Source organism: Petromyzon marinus, chromosome 29, assembly GCF_048934315.1.
Source record: "Petromyzon marinus isolate PM22_M1 ecotype Great Lakes invasive population chromosome 29, UKy_Petmar_22M1.pri1.0, whole genome shotgun sequence".
Classification (NCBI taxonomy): domain Eukaryota; kingdom Metazoa; phylum Chordata; class Hyperoartia; order Petromyzontiformes; family Petromyzontidae; genus Petromyzon; species Petromyzon marinus.
Window position 1 is genome coordinate 11,346,795 of NC_133695.1, and position 21,288 is coordinate 11,368,082.

General features: G+C 45.9%; 1 protein-coding gene across 3 annotated transcripts in view; it reads left to right on the plus strand.

Annotated features, from left to right (window-relative positions):
- The window catches only part of LOC116947164 (ATP-binding cassette sub-family C member 2), a 94,032-nt gene that overhangs the window by 37,548 nt on the left and 35,196 nt on the right, over positions 1-21,288 (plus strand). For all 3 annotated transcript variants that reach the window (XM_032962612.2, XM_076070560.1, XM_076070559.1), the window contains 9 exons: positions 3,742-3,864; positions 4,156-4,217; positions 6,238-6,448; positions 7,678-7,859; positions 8,453-8,630; positions 12,862-13,116; positions 17,163-17,228; positions 17,405-17,542; positions 18,869-19,015. In XM_032962612.2, coding sequence (XP_032818503.2) covers positions 3,742-3,864; positions 4,156-4,217; positions 6,238-6,448; positions 7,678-7,859; positions 8,453-8,630; positions 12,862-13,116; positions 17,163-17,228; positions 17,405-17,542; positions 18,869-19,015 — 1,362 coding nt within the window. The remainder of the gene's footprint in view (positions 1-3,741; positions 3,865-4,155; positions 4,218-6,237; positions 6,449-7,677; positions 7,860-8,452; positions 8,631-12,861; positions 13,117-17,162; positions 17,229-17,404; positions 17,543-18,868; positions 19,016-21,288) is intronic.

A 21,288-nucleotide genomic window follows, 5' to 3' on the forward strand; every position in this document is an offset into this window, starting at 1 on the left:
ATTAATGCCCACTGCGCATATTGTAGATTTATAATGGTTGTGTACACAATATTACGTGCTTGCTATTTGTGTGTGTGTGTTTGTGCGTGCCACTTGACACCCTGGACACCCTTGCTCACGAGATGTTCCATCTCAAGGGATTAATCCTGGTCAGATATTTGAAACGTTTAGAAGGTACGTTTAATCAGGCCCGAATTGTCCGTCACGCAAGTGGTGGCCTCGGTAGAGGCCTGATGTGAGCGTTGTCCACGCACAATTGTGTGAACATTTCTCAGATTGGGAAAATAATGTCCGGTATGAAAAAATAAGAATAGGTTTTACCCTTCCTGGCAATAAAACAATTGTTAAGATGTTCAAACACCAAATAAAAACCTTTTGCAAGTAATCATGCCTGCATTAACCACACGTACTTGTGGTGAACATGCAAAACAAACTTGCTCTGATACAATTTGTATTGTCTTTGAAACTGATTGGTCGACAACATAAACAGCCTTCTTTCGGGCCTAGTCGCACCAGTGTCAGACCAGAGAACGCCAAAAGGCCATGTGCTGAGTCAACCTTCTGCGGCACAGGGACCGCGACCAATGCGGGTGGCCTTTCAAATGTGAGATGCCGAAGCGAGTTATGGTGTAAAGCATAAAGGCATCCTATCAAAACGAATCATCATCATCGTTATTGTTGATATGAGCATGTTATATACTTAGCTCTTTCGGTAAAGTCACGTTGAAGGGAAACAATAAAATAATAAAATATATATAAAACAATAAAAATTCTCACGACGTTTCGACCATAACGCAAACGGTTTTTCACACCTGATGATGACCGTTTGCGTTATGGTCGAAAAAACTAAGAATATGAATTACTGCAGTCACGAAAGCTTTAAATCAAAATTTAATCGCCTCTACGGGGAGGGTTTTCACATAACTTTAAGATCCTTCAACAAACTCCGGGATAAGAAAGCTCAGCTGATCGAGTCTCTCACCTTCCTGAAGAGATGCCGCGACTCTGGGGTAATACCAATCGCATTTACACTGACCTCTGCTGCTGTAACTTCTAATGCGAAACGAATTATTTTCAAAACTAGCTTAGCTCTTATCTCAGAAAAAATCAGACTTATACGCACACAACTAGATCAGTTAGACAAGACACTCTACAAATCACACTTATCATTGACGGCAATAATGTCCACATCGGATTGGGAACATGTAGACAATATGACTGCCTCTTCAGCTGCTACTATGTCGACCAAATGTAAGGAAAACCTGATTTCCAAATTTAACCTCCTCTTCAACAAAAGACCGGACCCACACACCAAAAAGTTAGACGTTAATAAAGTCGTAATTAATCGCAGTAACAGTTCTATTTCCGATGGTCTGAAATCCGTTTTAGCTAAAGGTCTAAACTTTGCCGTCACACCTAAACACATACCAGTTAATGATATAATTGCCCAAGTAGACGTTGCTCTCAGGGGCCTGGGTCACATCGCTGCAGACGTAGCAAGATCTGAAATCGCTGCAACCCTCAAAAACGCTAAGATGCCAGCTAGCAACCTCAGCAAAGATGAGCGTTTTGAATTATATAAATTAAAAAAGAGGAATGATATTGTAGTTCTCTCAGCTGACAAAGGCAATGCTACTGTCATCATGGATAAAATAGAATACAACAACAAAATTAAAGAATTACTCGACGATGGTAGTTATACAAAAATAAAAAGAGATCCCACCAACAGCCTCGTCACACAAACCAACAAAATAATTTCTGATTCAACCGCATTAATTGATCAATCTAAACAGTTTTCGTTGAAACCTTCTGCTGTCAGGCCACCAAGATTATACGGCTTACCAAAAATACATAAAGTTGATACACCTCTTCGTCCCATAGTCTCTACTATCAGCTCCCCCACCTACAAACTAGCTCGTTTTTTGTCTGAAATCCTGCGTCCTTTCACTGGAAAGACCACCTCTGCGGTACAAAATTCTACTCACCTGGTATCAACAATCAAGGGTATTTCCCTGTCCCCAGACGACCTGCTTGTCAGTTTTGATGTAGTTTCCTTATTCACCAAGGTTCCTGTACCTGACACCATTGCAATCATTGAAGACTTGGTTCATCAAGGACTAAACACTGAGGTACCCCCCCTGGTGAGACACTGTTTAACCAATACATACTTCACTTGGAATGGAACTTTCTACAAACAAACTGAGGGCACCCCAATGGGCTCCCCCCTTTCTCCAGTTATAGCTAACATTTTCATGGAGAAATTTGAGACTGACGCCATCCAGACTGCCACTCTGCGCCCAACCTTATGGAAGAGGTACGTGGATGACACTTTTGTCATCTGGCCACATGGCCGGCCTGCTCTAGACCAATTCTTCGACCACATCAATTCCATACATCCAGCCATCAGATTTACCATGGAAGTCGAAATAGATGGCAAGATACCTTTTTTGGATGTCCTAATTAAAAAGAGACCTGATGGTTCAATGAGCCACTCTGTCTACAGGAAAGCTACCCATACGGATGCTTATCTGAAACCGGATTCCCACCACCATCCATCACAGAAGAATTCTCTCATCAAGACTCTGTATCATAGAGCCCAATGCATATCCGACCAGGAACACATAAGCAGTGAACTCAAGCACGTACACCAAGCTCTTAGGGCTAATGGTTACTCCGACTATACAATCCGCAAAGCTATCACTCAAACCATGAAGAAGAACCCTCTTGAGGAGCCTTTCAAAACCATCACTTTACCCTACATTGCTGGGATCACAAAAAAGATCTCCAAAATCTTGAATAAACACAAGATCCAGGTCCTTTTCAACACATTACATAAAATCCGTGATCTGGTTCTGTCTGTAAAAGATGTGATTCCGGACATACAATACCCTGGTGTCTACAAACTAAGTTGCCTCTGTGGTAGTAGTTACATTGGAGAAACCAAACGCCATATCTCGGACCGCATTCGTGAACATAAAGCAGACCTTAAACACGGTAGGACCAACACCTCGGCCGTAGCAGATCATTGTTCTAATTCAGTAGGCTCACATGCCATTGACTTTTCCAAGACGGAGGTTCTTTGTAAGCCATCTGGCTTCCATGAGAGATTCGTTCATGAGGCTATCCACATATACAAGCACAGAGACAATTTCAACCGAGAAGATGGATTCTATCTTAGCAATCATTGGAAAGATTTGATAAATCATTTCAGTTCTTGATTGATTGTTCACGCTTACAGTGGCTTTCAGACAGCATACATTATATATATAAAAAAAAATTCGTCTCCCCCCTCCTCTTTTCAAAAAATAGATGGACTAGTCCTGGGCAAACTGCCAATCGCTGCGCGTGACGCAAACGTTTTTTTTAAATAAATAAATAAATATGCCGTTTTAAAAATAAATGTATGCAAACCGACACACCTGATGATGACCGTTTGAGTTATGGTCGAAACGTCGTGGGAATTTTTTTATTGTTTTATATATATTTTGTTATTTTGTTGTTTCTCTTCAACGTGACTTTACCGAAAAAACTAAGAATATGAGCATGTTTTGTTATTATTTGTATGTTATTGTTATTAACATGAGCATGTTTATTATTATTTGTATGTTGTTATTATTATTAACATGAGCATGTTTATTATTATTTGTATGTTCATTATTATTATTGACATGAGCATGTTTATTATTATTTGTATGTTAATAATTATTATTAACATGAGCATGTTTACCGTCGTCTCCCCAGCACGGGGACGTAGCTCGCTTGAGCCTCTTCTACATCTCGTTCGGACTGCAGCTCAGCAGTCTCGTGATGTCTGGTTTCGCTGACCTGCCCAAGGACCACGGAGTGAGCGACGACTCTGGCATGGTGAGTCACCCTCGCGAGCGTTACGAAGATCCCAACGGTTGATTCCATCGGTGTTGATGAGACATCCTTGAGCGACACAGAGGGCAGCCGCGCGATGGAACGTGCATTCAGCATGGATTATAATTCCAAGCATTGTGAAATTTGCATAGAATTGTTAACGACATTTGTATAAATCACTGCCCTATTGTTGTTTGTGAAGTCACGTCGCATTAATAGTTGATGTTATATTAATGAAGAAAAAAAAAACGAATGCCTTAAATGTCAATCAAAGCGATTGATTGTTCCTTGCAGAAACCGAGTCCAGAAGAACACGCCTCTTTCCTTAACCAGATCACGTTCACCTGGTTTGACAGGTGAGCAGTTGGTTGTGCGCTCATCGCAATGCTCACCCGGCCTCTGCACCTCTTCCTCAGAAATTGATGGGGGACATTGATGGAACGATGCTAAAAATAAGAATTATGTTCATGAAGCGCCTTTCATCAGAGACCGCAAAGTGCCATACAAGACACAGGAGACAATTTAAGACGTAGAATGCTTTCGCGACCAATATCCATAACAACCGTTTTTCGGGTTAGATCTCGTAAATATAAATGTGTCGTTAAACCCGCCACCACCCGACACGGCCAATTAGTGAGGTTTGTCACGTAAACAAAACGTGGCGATTAGTTACTACGTCTGTATGGGATAGCGTGTTGCCCCCTCACTTGAGTGCATTTTGTCCGGGTGCTGCTCCAGTTTCCTCCCACATGTAAGAACTCGTTAAATGGCCGATAACACCTGGGGCGACGAGGTGGTGAGATGTTAACTACCTCGCCCGGTATGCAGGAGGCCGTGGATTCCACCCCGACCCTGACGCCTGTACATTTGGAGTTTGAAATTCTCTACCCGTGGCCGCGTATATTTTTCTCTGGGTCCTCCGATTTTTCCCTCCACATTAAGAAACACGCGTTTAGAGTATTTGGCTGCAATACATTTCCACGTGACAAGCCACTTTGCTGAGCTTTCATTTGTGGCCGGGTCACTTCTGAAAAAGAGCTACATAGCTCAGTGGGCCCTTACCTGGTAAAATAAAAAGTTTAGTTTCGTTGAGACCACAGAGTTTTGGACACTGGCACATTTCTTGGCTGCCTCCCCGCTTGTCTGCGGTGACTCCTGGCGCCTCTGAGTCGTCCTCTCTCTACAAGGACGAGCAAGCGCTGTTGCAGCACGTTACAAGTCGAACATTGTTGAAAAATTCATGTTCTTTCACGAAGTAGCATTTGAGGATTGTTTAATCAAGTCCAGGGAAGATGTCGTGATATAACGATCATCGCACTGTACGTTTCCTCCTGTGCTTCAATATTGCACTAAACCTGTTAAGTGTGAGGCGCAGTTAATGTTTCGATGCATCTGAAGATAGCCTCGTCAAATGGACTACAATATCAAATAATTGACTGCATAATTCTAGAGGTTGCCTGGCCTCCGGGCCCTTAAACTAAAACAATTTACCATGAGAAATAGCGATGCTGCCTTAACGTAACACTTAGCTGTGCATTTTGCGGTGTGGGCACACTTGGGGAGTTAGTGGATCGCACAAATGTTGTGAAACTCGCTTCCCGTGGGTGTCGGGGAAGTGCCACATTCTTGCCCGCCAGGAGAAGGCAGCGGCTGTACAGCAAAACATGTAAATAACAGGTCCCTGCAGGGTGGGCTGGTAGGAACATTGGCAAAGTAACGTCACGGTGCCTTCGAACTTCGCCTCGCAAATGGTATTCGGCTGTGGGCTGTGTGTGAATTTGCCACATCCCCAAATGCGAAGTTCGCAAATGAGATAATGTGACTTCCAAATGTTGGGTGCAATAAGACATATCAAGTCTCTGCGCTGTCTATTGCTGATTTTACACCCAACAGCACGAGATTTCACTTCGTTAAAGTATTGAAAGGGGACGGACGGACGGACACATTAATCTATTGCAGGCTGGTACACTCAGTTTACAACTTCGTTCCTACCAGTATTACCTGTTCCGTCTGTACAGGATAGAGCGTTGCCCCCTCGCACGTACGTTGAACTTTTTTCGCACCGTACGTCGCCAACCATGCCAATCGGAGATGTGGTCAGTGCGGCACTTGAAAGAGTGGGCAAGCTTTTTAAAATCCTCCCGTCTCGGTCCGGAATCCTGAGCAGTGTAAATGGATTCGCCGCAGTTGGTCGTTTGGCAGGTCGCGTGTGGTGGGGGTAAAGTGTGGGTAACTCGCCCACGTGGAGTCGACCAAAATGCCCTCGAGAGCTCCTTCGAAGTGAAAGCCCTTTCCGCCAGCAGCGGTGCGAGCGGGATATTGCAGGGCTGCACCTTCACCCTTTGTGCTGTGTAACCGAGTCCACCTGTGGCCTAGCATGGTGTACCGTGGGTACAAAAAGCCGCTGGAGGTGGAAGACCTCTGGGGGCTTAACGAGGAGGACAAAGCCGAGCGAATATTCTCCGACTTCGACCGCAACTGGGAGCTGGAGCTGGAGCGGGCACGGAAGGAACAGCAGCGGGAGCTCGCCGCGTCGCCCTCCCTCAGCGCCAACGGCATGGGCAAGAGCACCGAGGCGCTGGCCATGGTGAGGATGGTTTCTTCAGAAGGAGGAGGCGCGTGTGTCGCAAGCTTCGTCGATAACCAGCGGGGCCATCCGTCGATGACCCCGCAGGGCAGTGGCGTAGTAACAACATTATTGGGGCCCCCCCCCAATATTTGATTTGTCTCGCACGGTTGCACCTCGGCGATTATATATCGTGGCTCCTCTTGCCCGAATCACGTCATCGTCGTTACGCTCACGGTCTTGAACATTTAACCCTGTCGGGGCACTCCGGCTTCGCAAAATTCAGCCACCACAGCTCCATTAGCAGTACCTCTTTTGCAACATTACGTTCCTGCTCTAGTTCAATTAGCGTTTTCATGAAGTAATTTGAAATCGCATTCACATTTTCTTTTAGTCCTTTTTACACTGCTGTTGAAACCATCTCTCGTGGTGGTTGTCAAGAGGACCGCCAACTCGTTGCTTTGGCGCTGCTCCTTCTGTCGAGGACCTACGTTTGCACAGTGCGTTCTCCTAAAACGCTGCATGTTGTTTTCATGACGCGAATTGTATATAACGCGATGAATGTGTCGCGACTCAGATCGGAGACGGTAATAACTGGAGGCACTTTTATTTAGCAAGCACCATCGGGGTAACACACACGATGATCTTGAACAGCCACGAGCTCCCGCTCAAGGCCCCCTCTTATACTCCCAGCGAGGCCTCGCTCCGCCTTGGCCACGCCCCCCTTCTGGAACTTCCTCGCGGGGCCTCTCTGTGACCACTCCCCTAGATGTCCCCTCTCGTGTCTATCGTGGCCTGCTGACGTAAGGACTGCTGTACACCGCAGTTAACATTTTTTTACGCCAGCAGATAGCGCTATGCCACTACAAATGTACGAGGGAACACATTTTTGTTTTATAATGCGGATGGTAATTGGATATAACGCGATGGAGTGAACAGAATAGGAATAAGGGGGTGTACGGCTTGGCGTAGCATCACACAAGGCGGGATGCTGCTGGATGTTTCTAGACGCTACCCACGCGTCTCTGTATTTGTTCAGCCTGCGTAACACATCTTACGTGTTATCGCAGACTGTGCTTTACCCCTCTATATCATATATTATTTATCACAACGTAATTTTTCCATTACGCAGTGCTCTTCAGGAACGCTAACTACTACCACGTTATAGGAGAACAGGCTGTATGTTGAACTTCTTTCGCACCGCACGTGGCTAACCGTGCTCATCTGATGTGCCCCGAATGCTGCCACAGGAGCCTATCCAAAAGGACGGCGACAATAAGAAGAAGAAGAAGAAGAAGAGCGACAAGCGGGGAAAGTTGGAGCCGTCCCTCCTGCGCGCTCTGTTCTTCACGTACGGCTGGGTCCTGCTCGAGTCGGGAATCTTTAAGCTCATCTACGACCTGCTCACCTTCGTGAGCCCGCAGATCCTCAAGTACGTCGACTTCCGCGAGGAGTCGTTTTGCATCGGTGATTGTGCATTGTTTGTACGTGCGTGTGTGCGTACATTGAACTCCTTTCACACCGTGCGTAGGCAAACATGCTTTTCAGAAAAGCAGGAAATAAAAAAAACGCGAAAAAAGATGGTTAATACCGGTTTGCCACACGTATAGAAATGGCAAGAGTAATAAATGAAACACGTGCGCTCAGACTTAGCTGAGCTGCCCATTCTGATCGTGGGAAGTAACAACTGTGTCCAGCTCTTAGATGGACAACGTAGGTTGTGATTGCATTGTTGCACGTGATTACAAATATTTGTTTAGTCTTCATGAAAGAACAAAACGGACAATTTCCAAATTGCTCAATGCAATTAAGCGTTCTTCCAATTCGCCCCTTTGCATTTAATCCGCGCCTCCGATTATCACGGTTGGCTACGAACGGCACGAAATAAGTTCAACATACACACATACAAGGCATTTGTATTCCTATTATTAATGATAGACGACATTATTTTTAACGCTTGTGAACTGCGAGAGAAAAGGGCACCCTCCGTTGACCGCCTTGGCTGTGACGTGCTCGACGTTGCAGGTTGCTGATCGGGTTCACGGAGGACCAGAACGTGATGGAGTGGAAAGGATACTTGTACGCCATCCTGCTGTTTGTCACGGCACTCGTGCAGTCGCTGCTGCTGCAGCAGTACTTCCAGCGCTGCTTCCTGTTCGGGATGCGGGTGCGCACCGCCGTCATTGGCGCCGTCTACAAAAAGGTGCTGCACGCGCTCCAGTTTCGTTTCACGCGTCATTTATTTACACGTCTGTGTTTGCACTATGTTGAACTTCTTTCGCACCGTGTTGTATATGCCGGGTATTGAAAATTTAATGATAAAAAAATGAAATTTGGGAAAATGCGTAATTTCCCGAAATTATGTTAATTGATGTCATTATGCACGTAAATTATGTTAATTCGAGAGATAATTGTATTTATTTATGCGAATGTGTGCGCTTACGCTAATACGAACCGTTATGATAATTAGGCTTAGCTTCGTTGCCCAGGGTCGTATCATCAATCAGGATAAGACAATTAATCGTATGAAGTTATGCAGGTGTGCTGTAAGTATGCCAGATTAAGCTCGGCTTCGTTGTCTAGGTTTGTATTATCGATCGGTATAATACAATTATTCTCGTTTTAACATTTACTGATTATGTATTAGTGCGTTTTGTCAGGTCTCCAAATTCAAATCTCACCGCAGGATACAGTTCTTATAATAAAGATTAATATGTATGGACTCAGGAAAGAAACACTCAGACACTTCTGTGTTAAGCAATTTTAATTTCTAAACAAAAACCTTAACACTCTAAAATGCGAATTCTTATGCTTGAAATTGTCCACACAGTACTCCAGGAGATGTTCCACTCATTGATCCATACATTTAACCCTCAATGATCACGTTTGTTAACTGGGTAACAGAACAATTGATTACTTCCTCAGAGTACGCGAGCATACACGGCGAGAGGAAAAAGTCCTTAAAAATTCATGCGACGATATTCATATCAAAGGCAATAAAGCAATCATTATACCCCAAAGGCAAAAGTATACATCAATAGATTCATCGGCAAGATTATGCAATTTAAAAAAAACGAACGACTAAAATACTTCTAAATGACCGTGTCCACGTAACTCAATGGGCAGCAATGTTCTTCACGATCAGTTGATATTTAATGCACCACCTTGGAATGTCAACCCTTCTTGATTTGTCCCGATATGCGTGTTGTGTCTTCGTAAAGCAGACGCCGGGCGATGCGTCGTGAGGCTGTGAGTGTGGGGGAGGGTCGTACAAACGGCTTCGTTCTCTCTCTTGCTCGGGGGCGGCCACAGTTTCGGTCCACAGCTGGGTGGAAGAGTCAGCACGACGCTCGCCGTCTGTGCGAGACGATCCGTCGTCAGATAGCGCCCGCAGCTCGTCCGCAGGCTGCAGTTCCTCGCTCTTGTCTTGGTTCCCAGCCGGTGCCGGTCGGCGTGCTTGTGGGTCGAACCCACGGCGCGCTCGCTGGCGCCGACGCTCTTGCTCACGGGCGGCCGGTCAGGCTCTTTCCCCTGCTGGGTGAGCCGAGTCGGCACAATGCTCGTCCGCTGGCAGCTGTCACCCTTGCTCGGTGGCGCTGGTGGCGCTGCTGCGCGCTCTCTCTCTTGCTCCGTCTCTCTCCGGCGGAGCCGATTGCGCGTGCAGCTGGTTTCCTGTAATGCTGGCTTGAGGTTGATTGCGTGACGCTGAGAATAACTTTCAGCGGTGCTCTGTCGGTCCATGCCGAACTCAGCACAGAGCTTCACCTCGCCCCTCTTCTCTGCGATGCACCGCACGCATTGTTGATCTCGAGGACCATGCCCCGGAGCTGGCTTGCTGTCCTCTTCCGAGCTGCTGTGTCGCCGTCTTCTACCGCTGGTAGTTGAGCCTCAATGCTGGCGTGTCTCTCTTTTTATGCCAAAATTTCTCTCTCTTGCTCCCTCCTCACAAAGGACCGGAACTTTCTTTGATCTCGCTGTGTGTTGTGGGGGGCTGTGCGTGTGTCCGTGTGTGTGTGTCATTTATTAAGCCATCTGTGTCTCTCCCCAAGCCATCTTTTCATCCGTGGAACACATGCCCCCCTTCAATAAAAATAGTCATTTCCTTCGCTGAGTGTTACATTCCTTGCTCTCCAGTGCTACGCGGGAAGACAAAGACGGTGGGGAGGCTCCTTCCCTATGGGATACAGCCTAACTTGGTTGTGTAAGTTTGACCTCTTTCGCCTCATCCCTTCTCGATAACCCTCGGTTTAATACTGCATAAATATTATTTGGTTTATGCTTCCTAAGATTTGTGATTTAACATTGTCATCACCACGTATTTTTTTAGGGTTTATTAATTTCGTCCCCCCGTCCGTATCCGGGAATCGGTGCTGTTATGCTTGAGTTATTATTCATTTTATTTTATTTTTGATGTCCTGAGTTTTAGAGGTAAGTTTCTTGACTGTTGGAATTCATATTCTTTGGTTTTTGTAAGGTCGCGTAAACGGCAAGATGTAATATTATTTAAGGTGAACAACGTTAGTATTAATATTATGTGTGAGAAGTAATAACCCGCTATGTAGATTGTCGTCTGGTTTATTTTTTTTTATCGTAGTGAGTGTGTAGATTCCTATAATGTCAGCATATTCTTGTTGCCGAGTTTTTCTTGGACTTCTGTTAATTAAAATAACCAAAATCTGTCTGTCCGGTTTTCGCCGCCCTGGAGCTGGCGAGGCTTTGAGGAATACCCCCCCCCTCCCCATTTCTTCTTTGTTGTGGGTTTATTACTTTTATTACTATCTCCGGCGGCCAGTTGCGTGTGAGGGGAGGCTGCTGTGAGGGGAGGGGGTTGTTCACCTCACCCCCTCTTGGCCTCCAAGCGACACCACGAGATTAAAAAAAAAATCGGCAAAATCATTATTAATATCAATTTTTGGAAAAAGGCCTGTATATGCAACAACCATACGTAGCCAACTGTGCTAGTCGCACGTGCGGAGGAAGGACAACAAACTAAATACACAAAGCAGTTCTAGAGAAATTCGTTTTCTTTCCTAATTTAACAGTGCATAGCTCCAAAGTGGTAAAACCAATTCTTATAGTTTGATACTGGCAAGAAAGGTCCTGTATTATTGACTTCTATATTAATTTTTTGCCTGTTTCAGCGGTTGCGTTAAAAAGCTATGTTTTTATATTTGTTGTGAATGTTCGCAGAATTGTTACGCAAATTGTATGTATGTTCTCCCAGGTATCGTTTTGAAGATCCAGAGGCTGACTGACATACACTTCCGATTTACATATATAGATATATGGACTACTCCGCCATAATGACACCTGTTCCTGGTTCCATGGGAGCCACAATGGCGAGATGTTAACTACCTCGCCTGGTATACGGGTGGTCGTGGGTACGATCCCGAGTCTGACGCCTGTATATTTGGAGTTTGTATGTTTCTCTCCCCGTGGTCACATGGATTTTTCTCCGTGTCCTCCGGTTTTTCACTCCACACTTATAAACATGCAATTGGAGTATTTGGCTGCTCTAAATTTCTACGTGATGAGCCACTTCATTGCGCAATCATTTGTGGCCCGGTCAATCCCGAATAAGAGCTATATAAATTTCGATTTAAAGCTTTCGTGACTGTAGGGATTCATCTCCTTGGTTCTTTCGGTAAAGTCACGTAGAAGGGAAATAAAAAAAAAATTCATACATTATAAAATACAATTCTCACGACGTTTCGGCCACAACACAAGCAGCTGTCTTCAGGTGAAGAAACAGAACTGTTCGAAAGACAGCGCTCCAATGAACACTGCTAAGCTTGTCAGCGTATTTTATGCTGGGTGGGAGCAGCAGATCGCCTTGACAACGGAGTTTACATATCAACAGAATATGTAAACACAGACTTTAACATAGCTACTTCCATGACCAGTTACATGATAATTCCTCACATTAACATCATGCTAATCTCCAAGGTACATGCTAATTTCTGACTTTAACATCCTGTTAATCTCTCACATTAACACAGCTACTTCAATGCTAAATTCTTCTGTTGATATGTAAACTCCTTTGTCAAGGCGCTCTGCTCCTCCCACCCAGCTTAAAAGACGCTGCCAAGCTTAGCAGTGTTCATTGGAGCGCTGTCTTTCCGACAGTTCTGTTTCTTCACCTGAGGAAGGCTACTTGTGTTGTGGCCGAAACGTCGTGAGAATTAAATTTTATTATGTTTTATTTTTATTATTTTATTATTTCCCTTCTACGTGACTTTACCGAAAGAACCAAGAGTAAAAGCTATATAGCTCAGTGGGCCTTACTTGGTAAAATAAAAAATTTAGTTTGAATAGTTTCACTTCCACCCTCGGATGCATTTCAAAAAGTTGAGTAGGTCGAGGTGACACACACGTGTGTGCGCGTCCTAACGACGATCGCCTTGGTCTCTGCCGCTCGTCTGCCGCTGGTGCAGTCCCTCGTCATGTCAAACGCGGCACGCAAGGACTCCACGATCGGCGAGACCGTCAACCTGATGTCGGCCGACGCGCAGCGCTTCATGGACGTGGCCTCGTTCATGCACCTGCTGTGGTCGGCGCCGCTGCAGATCGTCATCTCGCTCGTGTTCCTGTGGGCCGAGCTTGGCCCCTCCGTCATGGCCGGCCTCGCGGTCATGGTGCTGCTCATTCCGTTCAACGCCGTCCTCGCCACGCGCTCACGCGCCCTACAGGTCCGGGGCGCACCGGCGGCCGAGCGGTCGACGTTCTGTAACGATCAGTTTGACGCGTTATTTTGTTTGGGTTAGATCGCGTGAATAAAGATGCGTGTCATTTAACCCGCCACCACCCGACACGGCCAATCGGTGAGGTTTGTCACGTCAACAAAAATTGCCAATTAAAGTAAACCCACAGCATTTACAATTTGAGTACGACGTTTCGCAGGTGATTACAACCAGCTTCATCAGGCGATTTGCTATAATTCTGGGTTTACTCTCCAACACACCGGTGTGCCGAAGTAGAGCGACAACATTTATGTTCACGCGACCGAACCCAAAAATAACCCCATTTAATGATGGTCTGTAACGATGACAATGGAAGTCGTCTCACCGTGATGTTTTTCCCACAGTCGCTCGTAACGCGAACGCGGCCTTCCGGTTTCGCATGCGCCGTCGAGCGTTCGCTCTCCCGAGTTTTCGCCGCCACCGTCCCACTGTGGGCATCTTCACACAGCCGGGCGGTGGTGGCGGCTACACTCCACGTGGCTGCCTGTAACGCCGCACCGTGGATGCAGCAGCTGGGGGTTGGTGGATCGCACACAGATGTTGTGAAACTCCCCCGTCCAGCGGTCATCGAGGAGCTGGAGTAGTTTTGTTTAATAATTATCCGTGGCTTTATCAACGGATAAAGGAAAGGAGCGTCCCCAGCAGTAGCAACCAGGCGGCCGGTGGTGGCCTTGCTGCGCGTGGCCTGTCACCCAGCACTGTGGGAGGCAGCGGCGAGCGTTGGTGAATGTCCACGAACGTTGCAAAATTTATTTATCGTCGGTGTCGAGGTGCCATAACCTTGGCTCTCCAGGAGGAGACAGTACAGCAAAGATGTGGACTCCACCTGGTCCATTTGTATGCGATAGAGTGTTTCCCCCCACCCCTCCTTCCACACGTGGGGTTTCTCCCTGGTTCTTCTATCTTCTCCCGCATGTGAACACTGATTTATTGGCCGATAACACCTTCATATATAGAGAACCGCAGAGCTTGGGAAATTGTTGGAGCTAGCTAACTGCGTCGCTGCTGCCTTCCTGATCGCCTGTTGTTCTGTCTGTTCGAGAGCGAACACTGTGCGCGTTACAAGTTGAAATTTTTATTTAACTCCCGACGGAGCCCGTAGTGCAGAAGCGTGATTGTCTCTCGCACATTACCAAACCATCGCACCCGGCCCCAGGCTCGAACTCTGAGTCTGTTTGGTCCTCTCTCAGTGTTTTAGACGTGGCCATTAAGAACTTGCTGTTGTGGCATGGTCATGAAGATCGTCTCTGGATTTGAGACAAAGTTGGCTGGGCGTATGCAGTGCTGGCTTATGTTGGCCTTAATATATATAATTTCATTCTACCACTGAGCTGTGTAGCTCTTTTTCAGAAGCGACCTGGCCACAAATGATCACTCAACAAAGTGGCTTATCAGGGGCCATTCATTTAGTACTTTTTAGAACGGCCGATATTTAATCCACGCAGAAACGATGAAGAATTAATAATATGAACGTGTTTAACCTGGACTATCTAACTAATTTGAAGGCCAATGTAGACGAATTATTATCGAGACTTCAACCCCCCCCCCCGTTTCCGATGCATACGTACATTGTCAGTAGACCCCCCCCCATACGTAAGCGTACACATTTAGGTTAACCCCCCCTCTCCCCTCCATGCGTACGTCCTAAATGGATGGCCCCTCATGTGGAAATGTATGGCAGCCAAATACTCACGAACAACATTTGAGGATGTGGTGTAGCGCCAGTACCGAGAGAAGGGCGGAACTGTAGGTGTGGAGTCTCTCTCTAGCACCGGGATGAGTACAGAACGGAAGGGCCCCTAGGGGGCATAGTTCGGGTGACAGCGTAAGCGAGGGTCGGGTGAGGACATGGTAGTCTGGGTGAACCCGAGAAGGCACGTGACCGGATGAGGTAGGAACGAGGGCCAAAGAGGAGGTGAGAGGGACACGTGATGTGGGCCCAGAGTCTCCGAGAAGGATCTGGAAGGGGGCGTGGCCAAGGGCGGAGCCTGGCCACGCCGCAGCCCATAAAGGCCGAGTCCCGAGAGCAATCTTGGCTGTTTGTCTCTTCGGTCTTCGGGCTTCACGCACGTCACCGTGGACCAGGCAGGGAGTTAGCCGACCTGGTCTGAGTATATAGTTATCCCGTTGAGTGTTTACGTAGCTAACCGTGGTGGTTACCACCCTATATCATTATCCCGTCGAGTGGTTATGTAGTTACGCATGGTGGTTACCACCCTATATCGTTATCTAGTCAAGTGGTTATATGGTTACGCCGTTGTATTAAGAATAAACGTGTTGCCTCCAAGTTCGAGTGTGCGCCCCTGTGCAACCCACTACACATGTTAAAGGCTTAATCCGTTCCGATAGCATCGAAAGTTACCATTTTTTGCCCAAAAAACGTACTTTATAATGTTTATACAATGGATATTAATACATTACGATACTAACAACATTATATGCACATAATATTAAAAGAAACATGGTTAATAAATGCATTAATTAATATTTACTGTACCTACAATAGCCTGTCGTTGACAGAGAAATGTTCGGTAAGCGAACACATTGGGCTCTATGGAGACACTACATTACTATACACTACACTACTATACACTACACTATACACTACACTACTATACACTACACTATACACTACACTACTATACACTACACTACTATACACTACACTACAATGCACTACACTACTATACACTACACTATACACTACACTACTATACACTACACTACTATACACTACACTACTATACACTACATTGCTATACACTACACTATACACTAGACTACTATACACTACATTACTATACACTACACTATACACTACACTACTATACACTAGACTATACACTACTATACACTATACACTACTATACACTACACTACTATACACTACACTACTATACACTACATTACTATACACTACACTATACACTACACTACTATACACTACACTATACACTAGACTACTATACACTACACTACTATACACTACACTATACACTACATTACTATACACTACCCTATACACTAGACTACTATACACTACATTACTATACACTACATTACTACACACTACACTATACACTACACTACTATACACTACACTATACACTACTCTACACTATACTCTACTATACACTACACTACTATACACTACACTACTATACACTACATTACTATACACTACACTATACACTACACTACTATACACTACACTATACACTACACTACTATACACTACACTACTATACACTACACTATACACTACACTACTATACACTACACTATACACTAGACTACTATACACTACTATACACTACACTACTATACACTACTATACACTACATTACTATACACTACACTACTATACACTACTATACACTACACTACTATACACTACACTACTATACACTACTATACACTACACTATATACATTACTGTACACTACACTATACACTACTATACACTACACTATACACTACTCTACACTACTATACACTACACTATACACTACTCTACACTACACTACTATACACTACACTATACACTAGACTACTGTACACTACACTACTATACACTACACTATACACTAATCTACACTACACTACTATACACTACACTATACACTACACTACTATACACTACACTATACACTACTCTACACTACACTACTATACACTACACTATACACTGCACTACTGTACACTACACTACTATACATTGCACATTGGGCTCTATGGAGGCTCGTCGAAAACAGGGGTTGTCGTAATGAGAGGTTCTACTCTACGCACTGCATATGTGTGCGTGTTTATGGTACGGCTGTTCCTCACAAATCGCTCTCATTCCAACCAAATGGTTGGATGGACAAAAAAACCACGTCATGACATTGGGCCTAGGGTCTCCGCAGTCGCACGCCACTTGCTATCTCAGCGGTTGCTGTTTGTTGAAACGGTGTACTATTTATTAACATTATTTCTCATTGTTGTTGCTGTTTCAGGTGAAAAACATGAACGAAAAAGACAAGCGCATTAAACTTATGAACGAGATCTTGAACGGGATCAAGGTGGGTACCAGGTAAAGGCGTTCAAGCGCAGGCATGTCTTGAGACGCGTGGATTTGAACAGAGAGACTCGACGGGCTGAAGAGATCGGACCACAGACCCACCGCGCGCACCCACCCACCCACCACGCGTAGACGCCGCTTACGTCGCTAACATAGTGCTTGTGCGTCCCATCTCAGATCCTCAAGTATTTCGCGTGGGAGACGTCGTTTGAGCAGAAGATTGGCCACATTCGCAACAGGGAGCTGAAAGTGATGCGCAGCTTCTCCTACCTGAACGCCGTGTCGATCTTCTCGTACACCTGTACGCCCTTCTTCGTGAGTTCTCCCCTTCCCAGCTGTTAACGCTTGACCTGCGGCAATATCCCCACAGCGCGTGCAGCCTGAACGCCGTAGCCGTATCACACCTGCAGTCGTGACCATGAACTTCCTGGGTTAACCCTAGACTTGTAGTTGTAATCCTAGACCCGTAATCATAGCCGTTACCCTTATAGCCATAACCATAGCCCTGTAGTGGCTTGCTCGCGCTGCTGCTGGTAAAAGGGACATCCACTAGAGCAGTGGTTCTTCTTAACCTGGGGTGCACGCTGTACCCCCTGGGGATGCGAGATGCCCTTTCTGGGGGTGCGAGACATGGCCAGATTTTTTTAGAAGGTAAATAATCGAAAACACAAATTAAGCACCAGCACGTAAGTACAACTAATTTGTTTAATCAAACATATGCATTTATTATGAATTTAGAAAAATGTTTACTGATTGAGAACCAAATGGGGTGCAAGGCTGCAGTAAAGATTAAGAACCACTGCACGAGAGGGAGCTCTATAGAGCCCCCCTAGAGGGTATTTTATTTTACCCTAATCTTCCACGCTGGCCAGAACGTCTTGGAAGAGGAGGGACATACCCCACACTTTACGTCTTGGAAGAGGAGGGACATACCCCACACTTTACGTCTTGGAAGAGGAGGGACATACCCCACACTTCACCCCCCCCGTACGCGACCTGCAGATCGGCTCACGGCGAGGCACCGGTCAACGCCGCCCAGGGTGCACAAAAAGCCACACGGGCGACTTTAAGAAACTTGCCGATTGTTTCAACTGGGAGATCGAGTCCCAATGGGCCAGCCCTCACACCGCCACAGCGGTGGCGGCGCCATCCGTAGCAGTGGGACTGTAGCCCTTAATTTTCTTCTCGTGATCTCAAGACTCGTCCATAATACAGTTTTTTGGGGGGTTAGATCGCGTAAATATAAAAATGTGTCGTTAAACCCAGCCACCACCCGACACAACCAATGAGTAAGGTTTGTCAAGTAAACAGAACGTGGCCAATTCATTATTAGTACAGCACACCGGTGTGTTGGAGAGCAAAGCCACAACATTTACATTCTGTGTACGACGTTTCGCCATTGATTGCAACTAGCGTCATGAGGAGGCAGCCAGATTTGTGGAGAAATCGTCCAGTTTCGTTCCTTTATACATTAACGCGATCTAACCCCAAACAAAACTGTATTGCAGATGACATTGGCCGTGAAAGCCCACGTGTTAAACTCAAGACTCGTGCTCGTTATTTTAAACCTTGAACAAAGTCCAGAGACCCGTGGCCAGCCTCTCCTCGCGACAACTCCGTAAATGCTCTCCCACTGCGCAGGTGTCGCTGGCCAGCTTCGGCGTGTTTGTGGCCGTGAGCAAGGACAACATCCTGGACGCCCAGAAGGTCTTCACCTCCATCTCCCTGTTCAACGTACTGCGCTTCCCCCTTGTCATGCTGCCCATGCTCATCTCTTACATCGTGCAGGTAAATAACAACAAACAACCGCCGTTGGCCACCAAGTGGCGGTGATGTCACCGCGGCGCTTGTGCCACGCTAGTTGCACCTTGACGTCACGCGAAGTGTCAAAGGCTCGCTGCTGGCAGGAGGTCACGGAACAGACCCAGCCGTCGTGGGGTTGACTGGATGAGATGACTGGCAGATGCACCACTGTGCCAACCCGCTGCGTTGTATCTGCCCGGTTCTCCGCTCATTGTCGTGAGCATCGCTCCTCTGCCCTCCTTTGTTTTTTGGAGGGTGACTGCCCTCCAACTGCCCAATAGCGTCTTTCGCGAGCCTGCTCCAGGTATACGCATCGTTATTAAAACAGGGAAAGGTGCAGCCCCGCGATTGATTGCTCACACCACCGCTAGCAAGAGAGGCCTCCATTAGAGGGACCTCTATTTGGCCGAATTTTCTACACCGGCCAGACGTCTTGGAAGAGGTGGCGACACTTTATCGCGCCACGCACGACCTGCCGCTCGAATAACAGTGGTTGTACCCATTCATACTTCTGGGTGGACGAGTTGGGGGGGGGATTAAGAAACGTGCATCATTGTTTCACTGCTGATGTAAGTTACAAAATTGGTCAAATTTCCTTTGTAATGTTTCTTCTTACGCTTCCATTTTTTTCCGTTGAAAAAAATCGCCAGAAATATCAAATAGGTTTACCCTTATTGGAAATTAAATAGGCGTTAAGGGGCCGTCCATAAATGACGTCACGCACCTGGGGGGGGTCAGACATTTGTGACGGGGGGGGGGTTGAGAAATGTGACGTCACATCAAAATGCGCAACTTTAAATAAATATAGACAACACATTCTATTTAATTAAATAGACTTTTTAATAAATGTTTTCTCCTACAACATCAGAGTGCAGCGCCACATTAAATACGCACTACAATGACAATAGTTTAAAGCGATTTGAAGCATGTTTTATTTTTGGGGGGCGGGGGGCAGAGCTTTGTGACGTCATATTTGAGGGGGGGTCTGTCTTTTTGTGACGCCGTGTGACGAGGGGGGGGGTTAAAAATCGTCCAAAATCGCGTGACGTCATTTTTGGACGTCCCCTGAGATGTTCAAACACCACGTAGACACCTCAAGTCAGAAAGGGTAAAAAAAACTATTCTTACTTTTCATACTTTGACACTGCCAAAAAAATAAAAAGGTTCCATAAATTGCCAGGAAGTCGTGCTCCACCAACGTTTACGTGATGTCTAAATCGACTCTCCTCCTCCTCCTTTCTCGCCGGCCAATCTCTCCACTGCTGTGCGCTACACCTGCCACCCTCCCCTCCCCCCAGTTTCCACTTCGTTCAATTAACCCTTCTTGCTCTAACTATTGCACAACGATCGGTGAAGATAATCACACTTCCAGCTCATCGCTGAGAGTCAACGCTATCCTCAACATCGATGTTTTCACCTTGGTACATTGTTTAACGCGTAGGCTTTCATGACCAATATTATCATTAATAGAGGGTTTTTTTTGTGGTTGATTAACTGTGAACAACCCCAATCAATAATGGATATCCATTGTAATTTATATGGCTACATTAACCTCACCCTCTGGTCTTCGCATCTGATTGGCTCACAACTGATGACATCACATTTATCCTCCGTCTATTTAAGACTGAAACAGGAGGATTTCTCCACAATTCTGCCTGTCACATTTTGTGGGTTTACTGTCCTGAACTAGTAACTAACTGGCACGTTTTGTTTACGTGACAAACCTTACTAATTGGCCGTGTTGGGTGATGATGGGTATTAACGACGCATTTATATTTATGCGATCTAACCCAGCAACAAAAAAAACAACCCTCTAGCCGCTGGTCCCCGACTTACGATGGTCCCCGACTTACGACGGTCCGACTTACGATATTTCGATCTTGCGATGGCGATACGACAAAATTTGTAAATATTTTTTTTAATTTCGCGCGGCAGGCAAACGCAGCAGCGTTACGAGGTACGATACTTGTACGTTTAGGACGCTGCCGGGATGTACGCATCTCACGCCTGGTGTGGCGATGCCTCACTCTCACCAGCGGTCGACGGAGTTAAGTTGTCTCGGTGTTAGCGCGTGTACTGTACCTTGTCTTTTTTTACTTTACATTTTACTGTGCAATACAGCATTGCAATTAATAAATACATACAGTATATAGTTTATACAGTACGGTACTGTAAATTGCTCCGTTTTGCTCAATTATCACCATTCTTTAAGACTCCTGGGGTAGGCTAAGGCCATCTCCGACTTACGATATTTTTTG